The 10317-nt window shown below is 43.4% G+C and overlaps 1 protein-coding gene across 1 annotated transcript; it reads left to right on the forward strand.

Moving 5' to 3' along the window:
* The first annotated feature begins 9270 nt into the window (after positions 1 to 9270).
* Positions 9271 to 9848, forward strand: LOC102030368 (huntingtin-interacting protein M). The gene has a single exon (XM_005414826.1). It carries the CDS (start codon positions 9271 to 9273, stop codon positions 9721 to 9723), a length of 453 nt encoding a protein of 150 aa, XP_005414883.1. The 3' UTR covers positions 9724 to 9848.
* Positions 9849 to 10317: the final 469 nt, after the last annotated feature.

Here is a 10317-nt window from a genome sequence, read left to right on the forward strand (position 1 = left end):
AGTGAGAAATGTTGAAGGGTGTGATGTGCAGTCACCATTGCATATCTTGCCTTGCTTGTCCCATTTTCCATGAAGGAGCTGTCATCACAGAAAAGAGCCAAATCAGAGTTAGTAAGGGCTGTGTCTAATAAGTCTTCTGTAGCTGCATATGTATGGAGAATTATCTGTTCACAGTCCTGTCTGTCAGCCTCAATTTCCTCCTTTTCTGGCAAAAAAATAGCAGGGTTTAAGGAAGAGCATGTCTTTATTTGAATGGCTGATGCTTCTAGAAGTAGAGCCTGCTATTTAAGAATTCATCTGTCTGATAGCCAGAGGCTCCCTTTGGAGGAAAGAAGTCCTGCCACATTGTGAGGCATGTATACAATGAGATTGTTTCCTAAAGTTAGCTTGGATGCTTCTGGCACTAAGAGAGCTACTGCTGCCATAGCTCTAAGGCAAGAAGGCCATCCCTTTGCTACAATGTCTCATTCATGACTAAGATACCCTACAGGCTGTTGAGTGGGTCCCACATCCCGTGTAAGTACTCCACAAGCCATATCTCGGCTCTCATTGACATATAAATTCAAATGGTGTTCTGTGGGGAGGCTTAGGACTGAAGCATTTAGGACAGTGTGTTTAAGCTTCGGGAATGCTGTTTTGGAAACAGGTTCCCAGGTTAAAATATGGGTATTTCTCTTTTGGGCCTCTTTTATAAGTTGATAGAGCAGTCTTGCAATTTCCCCATATCCTGGTATTGAAAGGCACCAAAAGCTTGTAACTCCAACGAATCCTCTTAGCAATTTTAGGGTCTTGGGTTATGGTAAGGAAAGAATTGGTTTAATTTTGTCCTTTCCTAGCCTTCTGGTTCCCTTGGATATGATGAGGCCTAAATATTTTACCTCTAGACTGCAAAGTTCTGCTTTAGATTTAGAGACTTTATAACCTCTGTCTGCTAGATAATTTAGCAGAGCACAGATGCCTTGGCTACAGAGCTCTTCTGAGGGGGCACATAAAAGAATGTCATCTACATACTGTGACCTGGGAAACCTGAAAGCATGCCAAGCCATGGGAAAACACTTGCCCGAAAAGATGTGGACTATCCCTGAACATTTGGGGAAGCACTGTCCACGTCAGTTGAGAGGCCTGGTCATGAGGATCTTCAAAAGCATAGAAAAACTGGGGATCTCTATGTAAAGTTATACAAAAGAAAGCATCTTTCAAATCTAACACTGAAAACGAACTGGCATCTTCTGAAATTTGAGAAAGGAGTGTATATGGGTTAAGTACCATTGAGTGATTTGGCACTACTGCCTCAATTATCAATCTGAGGTCCTATACTAATCTCCATTCCCCACTGGGTTTTTGAATTTCCAAGATGGGAGTGTTGCATGGCCTGTTACAGGGCTCAAGTAAGCCTTGAGCCCTTAGGTTATCAATTATAGGTAATAACCCTTTTTTAACTTCTGCTTTAAAAGATATTGTCTCTGGTTGGAAAAATAAGACCTCTGAGATGTATCTGTACTAGAGCAGTTCTTAATATTTTGCCTATTTCACCTTTAGTTGCCCATACTTTAGGATTTATTTCTTGCTCCATGAGGGGAAGACAATGTACCTGACCTGGGTGCATATATATTACAGTATTTAAACAAGATAAAATATCTCCCCCCAAGAGAGTGACAGGGATTTCAGGCATTATCAAAAGGGAATGTGAAAAGAGAAAGCCATCCCACTTACAGCCTAAGGGTTGGGAAAATTAGGGAGTTATCACCTCTCCAGTGACTCCTTTCACTGAGTTATGATGGCTGGCAGGAAGTCCAGGATTGAAAAGAGGGACCAGGGCTGGGGACTTAGCTCAGCGGCACAGTGCCTGACTGGCAAGAGCTAGGTCATGAGTTTGGTTCCCAGTAATGGAAACCCACCCCCCAAAAAAAGAAAAAATAAAAGTAGAACCGAGAGACTTGTGCCAGTGTTTAGCAATAGCCTTGTTTCTTTTCCCTCTATAGTCATCATTACCCAGGGCTCCTCCACAGAGATGACAGTCCAGTCAGAGGGAGAAGTCAGAGTGTTCCCTGGGCACCTGCATTCCTGCTGGACCAACTGGTAGGATGGGTCTGAACTCTGGGGCTTTCCCTTCTGAGGGCAGTCCAACATCCAGTGGTCACCTTTACAGTCAGGGCATGGCCTAGGAGGCTTCTTAGGGCAGCCCCTGATAAGGTGGCCTGGCTTCTGACAGTGGTAGTAGATGAATGTAGTTGTCAAGTTCTTCTTGGGGCCCCGACAATCAGAATTAGAATCTGTTTCCCTTAGTGATGCAGCAAAGGCAGCTGCTTTTCCTTGGTCTCTTGGTTTTCTCTCCTTGGCTTCATCCTCATCGTGGTTATAAAATACTGAGGAGGCAATTTCAACTAACACATCACGTGAGCTATCTGGAGCAAAGGCCATTTTTTGTAGTTTTTTTCTAATATCTGGGGCTGACTGAATAATGAACTTATCTTTAAGAATAATTTTCCATCTACTGAATTAGGATCTAGGGAAGTATGTTTTACCAGTGCCTCTTGCAAAAGATCTAAGAAAGCAGAAGGGTGTTCCCTTTTTTCTTGTAGAACCGCTGACAGTTTATTTATTTATTTATTTATTTGGTTTTTCTCCGGTACCGGGAACCAAACTCACGACCTTGTGCTTGCCAGGCAGGCACTTTTGCTGCTGAGCTAAATCCCCAGCCCCTGACAGTTTAAAATAATTGAATGGGTTACCCCTTGTCCTTCTTAAAGTCATCTCTTTTTTTTTTTATTGGTTTTTCTCTGGTACTGGGAACCGAACTCACGACCTTGCGCTTGCCAGGCAGGTGCTTTTGCCACTGAGCTAAATCCCCAGCCCCCGCCTTGTCCTTCTTAAACCTTCAAGAACACATGTCTCAAAATGTCTCCAACTTCAATCTCCCATCTAATCAGTTGTCCAGTAGGCATCTTGGGTAGGAATGGCTTGGGCCCAAGTGGGAGCTGGTAGTTCCCCTGGCTGTCTTTCTTCTGGCCTTTGAATATTAATAATATGTTAATCATCTCCAAATGCAATAGCAGCCTGTAACGCTGCCTGTTTCACATTAAAGGTCTATGTTAGGTTTAACATTACATCTTTCCAATCTAGCTCATAGGTCTGAGTGAGGTCTCTAAATACCTCAATGTACTTGTCATGGTCATCTGGAAATTTCCCAAGAACAACTGAGGGGTCAGATAAGACTTTATCTGTTTTAGATTGCAGAGAGAAAAAGGCACATGAACTCTGGTAGTTCCAAACTGTCCATTTACTTTTTCTAATGGATATTGTCCTTCGGGAGCTTGTTTAAACTCAGCTAAAGATGGGTATAGGGCTGTAGAGGCCTGGATTACATCTGGTTGAGAAGCCTCATCCTCTAGCCTAGAAGGGCAAGTAGGGGAAACCTTAGGTTCAATAATGGTGGGAGAGGCTTTGATTAAAGCTGTCTTGTTCTCAGGCTCCACAGATTGGGGAGGAGCATCTCAGGTTCTAGAATACTGGATGTCTTAAGAGTCTGAGTTGTCTTATTCCCTGTAGCTCACATTTACACTTTGAAACTGAATAAGGACTATTTCTTAATGCAAAGAATATTTGAACATAGGGTACTTCTGACCATTTTCCTGCCTTTTCACAGTATCTTTCTAGTTGTAAAATAGCATTTTAATTAATACTTCCTTCTGCATTCCGTTTTGGCTCTAGGGTATAGGTAGGCCATGCACACCTATACCTTTTCTGCACAGGTGCAGAAAAGTATTAAATGGCTTTTTCAACATGTAAGGATCAAACATCTTCCAATGCGTAAAAATGCAACTGAGAGGTGTAAGCGACCTTGACTGTGAGTTTCCCAAGTCAAGAAGAGAAAGTTTGGGCATCCCCTCCTTATTCCTACTTAATCCTTGTACCCTTAAGGCATCCCTCAAGTAGATTCCACTCCAGGGCAGGTGGATGCAGTCTAGAGAGAGCAAGGACAAAATCCAATCAGCCTATGCACCCTCAAACTGACACACGATTCTATCCTCCCAGGAAACTCATGAACCATGCACTTACTCCTACTGAACATCTACAAGACTAAGATACAAATGCTCTGGTGACTGGAATGTGTAAAGAAGGAAGCACATCTTTGTAATAAACTATTGCTTTTCATTCTTTGGAAGAGGGCATATATACAAAGGTGAGTTGGAAATAGTTAAAGTATTCTTGAGCCACAAAGGAGATCACTTCTCCATAGAACTCACAATTGGCTGGATGAATCCTTGCCTCATGAACTAGAGCAAAGAAGTCTGTAGATATTTGTGTTCACTATCTAATCACCTAGGCAACTTTTCTTAGCAACAGGACAAGACTATTTTATTTAAACTTAGAAGCTCACAGGTTAAACTTATATTTACCACCTAGCAATCACATTTAAATATTGCTAAAGCCAAGTTAAGGCTGACAAAAATCTCTTTTCACCCTTAATTAGCATACATAAGGCACAAATGTGAATGGTTCCCTTGCTAGCCGCCCGGAAAGTAAATTGTTGCAAGCTGCCTCAGCCTAGTTTCTGAAGTCTGGGGATGTTAAGTAGCTCAGCTGGAAAGCTTATGGAGAATTCCTAGTCTACTGGCACAGAGAGATAAATACAATATGTAAGTGGAGATTTCTCAGTGGTCAGGAGCCAGTTTCCACCGAGGAAGCTTTGGGTATCTGGAGAGAGTAGCCCTGGCCATGACCCCTCAGTTGTTCTCAGTTTCTATTTGCCCACAAAGCCAGAGATCAGTCTCCAGAAAGGAAGCCAGCTGTCTCTCTGGTCAACATTCCATCAGCCATTGGCTTCAATGGGGATTCACCAAAGAGATGCTGGGGAAACATGTCCTATGCTTTAAAGAGTGGCAGCTGCTCTAAGAGCATTTCACTAGCTGGCAGAGTGAGCACTGTTTGTCAAAATTCTACAAGCGATAGTTAAAAGCCTGAACAAGATTACCTAGCACTAGACCTAGGGGAAGAGGAAAGGTTGGAGATCCTCCCTTAGACCAAATATGTTTTGGTCCCAGAAGTGTGCTGCTTTCGGAGATAGCTCCTTCTGGTGTCACCCAGAAGTCGGTTCTCTCCACTGTGTCTCAAGTTCAGCCTTGCGAGGGAGACCTGCCCAGAACACTAAGCCGGGATATCGCTTTTATGTGTGTCTTCCTGAACAGGCAAAATTTCGATGTCTCCTCTGACCCAGAGATATGGTATGTGTTCTTTCTCTAAGGTGATTTCACTGACTTCGGCATTAACAAACACTCACAGAAGATGAGCTTAACTTAGTTGGAACAGTCTAGAGTTCTTTACTCTGTCTGAGCTAGACTTAAAAAGACCCATCTCACAGTTTATATCACAGTTCACTAACAGCATTCCAACATTACTCTCCCTAGCTAAATAACATCAAACAAGGAAAACCAGTACATTTAGGAACTAGTTCAAACACATCAAATGCAACATATTCCAACATGTTCTGGAAGAAAACAGGAATAAAATGTTCCATTAAAGAAATATCATAACCTTGATACAGGAAAATAAAAACTCCCAACCTGAATGATATCTGCGATGAGTTTGTGTTCTCTAAAATCGAACAATACATTTTAGGAACAACAGAGGTTTAGAGCACAATGTATTTATTGAGGGAAAGAAAAGAAAGCCTCCGTCCAAGAGAGGGACAGAAGGGAGACCCGAGTGGATTACCCTGGACTCTGTTTTTTCTTTTGTAGAGCCAAGCCACGAGGTGAGGGGGGTACAAGGAAGGGGAAAATGGACAAAACTATGGTCAGCCAATAAGAATTGTTCAGGTAAAATTGATTAAATTGGGATCAAATGGGGAAGGGAGTCACATAGCAAGTGGGCATGAATACAGAGCAGGGGGTTTTCATCTAAGGGGTTGGGTCAGGAACTCTTCAATGTGATTGCTACCTATTTAGAATATCAATCTCTCACGTCCATGCCTAGGGTGGTATGTGGGTGCATTTGTTTAGTCCTTTGTCTTGAGGTCTGGCCCACAGCAAATACTGTCTTTCATGTTGGCTCCTTCCAGGGCCTGGCCTTGTCTGCCTGCCTATAATATTTCTGTCTAACTCACCTGCCTATAACAGTCTTGAAGACTTACTTTTATACTCAAGTGCCTGTTCCTTATTCTTGAAAACTGCTTTCAATTTCAAGCTCTCATTTCTGACTTGATTTGTTTACCCTAGCCTCCAAGACTTATTTTTGTACTCTAATTTTCTTTACCCTTTTCTCAAAGACTTCCTTTCGTACTCCAACTCTACTTTCATCCTCAGGTCCCAGTTCCTGGCACCAATATGTCGTTCTATTCATGGTGTCAGGTCCTGAGAACGAAGTACCCAAGGATAAATATGAAAGTAAGAAAAAAAGATAGCCATGAGAGGCAAAATTCTGGGGCCAAGAGGCTTACAGCATCACAGATGGCAGCCCCAATTACCAATTTCAGTAACTCTTTGCTGAGAAAGAACAAAAGAATCAGCAGTGCAAATGGGAGGATCTCAACCAATCTAGGAAGGACAAATATGACTTGACTAATTAGCCATCATGTTATCATTCCTTAGGGGATATCTCAGCAAAGCATCTAGTTTTGACCCTGGGGCTTTCAAAACTTTTGTTAGACTTCTTCCAGAACCCAACAATCATGGTTTGATCAGGCCTGAGGCGATAAACAAAAGAGAAACTAAAGAATGTCCTTCTCCACAAGTCTTTCTCTCTGAGATGTAAGGGTTCAGTCCCTGGACTGATGAGCACTCTGAATCCACTTTTGGGAAAGAAATTCTCTAGATTGCTGCCATTCTGGGACCTGGAGCATCAGCCATGGCCATTCTGGAACATGCTGCTCTGCTGCTTTCTTCTCAAGGTAAAGATTTTCAACTTTGCACTTTTGACGTTACAAAAGGTGAAGATTTGCTGCTTCTTTTGATATCCCTGAGGCCATCTTTTCCATATGCTTGTTCCTCCTCAGCAATCAAGATCTCTGTTCTATCTTTATAGTCTACAGCTTTCTGGGAGCTTCCTTTCTGGCCAAAGTCACAGCATTTTAAGTCATCTTTCTGTGCTGTTTGCTCTTGATTCTCAACATAAATCTGGCTAAAAGCCCCCAACAACAGCCATGCAACTGCTGCAACATTCAACTGCCTTGAAATTTCTACTGCCAGTTTAATTAAGCTATTGCCCTTAATCTCAGACTGAGGAAAAATCTCTGGACATGAGCAAAATGCAGACAAACTTTCTGCCAAGCCTTAACATACATCATCTGGAGTCCAACAACCAATGCAGTCCTTCTTCACAGCAGAAACCTCCCAAACCCAGTCTTTATGAGCAGGATTTCTATCAGCCTTCTGGTTTCTGAGCTCTGACTAGAATCTCCCATACAGCACAGCTGAAGGCACTCCAGCACTTCTCTTTCAGGCAAAATCTCTGAACCTTTCCAATCTCTTCCTATAAACCATTTGCAAAGGCTCTTGAACCACATGGTCAAGCACCTACACAGCAAAGACTCCACTTCTCTGGTACCAGATTCTGTCTTGGTTCCTTTTCTCTCATTGCTGAGTCAATATACCTGATGCCCAAAATGAAGGAAGGAAAGGTTTATTTAGCTCACAGTTTGTGGAATTTTCAGTCCATAATCAGCTGGCTTCAAGCCAGGGTGACACACGGCAGAGGTCAACAGTTTATGACTACAGAAAACAGCAAAAGCAGCAAAAGCAAAAAGGGAAGACCAACAGAGAACAAAACTCTTTCTCTGGCTTATACTATATGCAGGCTTTCTGCCTCAGGGCAGGTGTAGCACTCACACCCATAATTCCAAGTTTGGACCATGGATCCATCATAAACTCTAGAGGCCCACCCCATGACTGCATGAGGCTTTGGGGAGACAACTAGACACAAACCATAACAAATACCAAAAAAAAAATCCTGAGAAATGAGATTATTTCTTTTCATCCAATGGAGACTAATAATAATTAACATTTTATTAATCATTTGAAGAAATCTCTAGATGGAGAGATCCTGTCTAGTTGCTTTTCTATGCTTCCTGAGAGAAATGACACAATGCCGAAAAATAAGGAAGGAAACGTTTATTCAGCTCACAGTTTGTGCAGGTTTCAGTCATAATCAGCTTGCTCCTAGGTAGAGTGGCACATGGAAGAGGGCCACAGCTCATGGTAGTAGAAAACAGCAAAAACAACAAGAGCCAAAAGGGAAGAGCAGCAGCACACAAGCCTGTTTCCTTCCCTTGTATTGTATGCAGGCTACCCACTCTGCTACACCCAAGGCAGGGTGGGTGCAGCACTCACACCCATAATCCCATTGGACCATGGGTCAATCCAAAACTAGGAGCCCACCCCATGACAGCATGAGGCTTTTGGGGGACATCTAGACACAAATCATAAGAGATTTTAAAACCAGATCCCCACCTATTTTGTAAATAATGAGAATAACTGGTTGAGAACAAGGGATTAAAAACCAAAGAAATATGAAACTAGTAGAATAGATAATTAAATTATAAAAGTAGGCATAGGAATAAGACCTATAAAAACAACATTATTAAAGTCCTACTTTGCTTTGTATGTATCAAGAAGAGAGAATAAAAGTCTTCTACTTTAAATGAGCATGGGTGACACATCCGTGTTGTGAAGCTTTATAGGTGAATCAACTGGGAATATAAATGTGGCCTCCAAAACAGTTGTTCGGGGTTTCCCAACAGTCCCGCATATTATTCAACATTATTTTAAGTTGAAATATTTGGAAAGATTGTGTTCCACCCATGAGAAAAATGACAAATATAAACAGTGTGAAAGACAGCCTAAACAAGACAGCTAGAAATATTTATCATATACTTTTAAGGAAGTTGATAAATGGAAGCAAAATTGTTATTTGTTCACCTCTATCACAAAGAGAAATTAATCTCTAATGGTCAAAGGCTGCAGTGTGGCTATCAGTGAACAATGGTTTACAAATGAATCTGAAAGATCTCAAAAACAGTGTGAGACTAGGGTCAGAGAACTCCTATTGTGTGCTCCAGAAGTCACAGCATTTTCGTTGAAACACACATTTTGCTAGACTGTTCAGGTCCAATAGAATGTTCGAGTTGCATCAAAAATGTTTTCAACTATTAGGGCAACCAGGTATATATCATGAACATCCCCACGCTGACGCTTGAGCAGAGCCCAGTGGACATCCACGGCATCACAAAGTCTACTCTGTCACAAAGGCAGCTGCTGACCAATGAGAGAGGAGATGGGGATACAATGGGCACGGCTGAGGGCTGAGGGCTTCAGAGACCTAGTACAGCTTGTGAAGTGCCAGGGCAGACCTGAGCGAAAACTAGCAGCCATCATGTGTGAAGAAACGAACCAAGACGGTCCCTATGAAGACAGCACTGAGCAGGAAGACCCTGCTTCAGGTCCTGAGGAGCAGTTCCCTGTGGCTCACATATATTGCATTCTGCCTGAAGAATACAACCCGGCCTTGTCATCCACCACATACGACTTTCTCCAAGCCATGGTCGACTCACTTACTGATTACGTCTTGACACTGGTACACTCCGAGGGCAACAACAATGTTGGGATGCCCACCGACGCCGAAGACGGAGGGACAGAAGCCGACAACAACCGTGAATGTGCCCCTGTCATCCTGGATGTGTCCTTCCTATTCTCGGATGAGGCACCTGAGCCGAGAAACAATGCCTGAGAAGTGCTGAGCAGCGCCTAGTGGGAAGCCTCTGAGGCTCTGTCAGGGCCATGATGTCTCATGGAAGGGGAGGCCCCACTGTTGTCAGCAACAAACGCTAATAAAGGCTTTCAGTCATGGCAGTATTTTTGGCTTTGTTTCTGTCCTTTTGTGTAGGAGGCATCTGAGGGACATGGGGGAGGCCTGCCCTCCAGAGGGTTGCTGTGTGGGCTGAGGGCAGGGGTGGGAGGGAGGCTGCGGTCAGCCTGAGGCCTTTGGATTGCTGATTCCAGGGGGGAGTTTCAGTGGGGGTGGTGAGTGCCCTGGTCTCAAGGGAGGAGGTGGTTGTGGTAGAAAGCAGAGCAAACATGCTTAGTGGCTAGGAGTGAAGAAGGCCCTGGGAGGCCAGGCATATGTGTAGGGGTCCCCTAGGCATGTTGCATTCTCAGCAACCAGAGAGGAGCTGAAGACCATCACTGAGGTGGGGAAGGCTTTTTGCATGTTCGGGAAGGTCTGAAGTGAACAGCAGATGGGAATGGATGTGTGGTGGGGCCCAAGGGTGGGGAAATGTTGGCAAGAGCTGAGTCGGACAGAGCATTTCCATGAAGACTGAGG

This window comes from Chinchilla lanigera, unplaced genomic scaffold (assembly GCF_000276665.1).
Source record: "Chinchilla lanigera isolate Chin_1 unplaced genomic scaffold, ChiLan1.0 scaffold00200, whole genome shotgun sequence".
Taxonomy (NCBI): domain Eukaryota; kingdom Metazoa; phylum Chordata; class Mammalia; order Rodentia; family Chinchillidae; genus Chinchilla; species Chinchilla lanigera.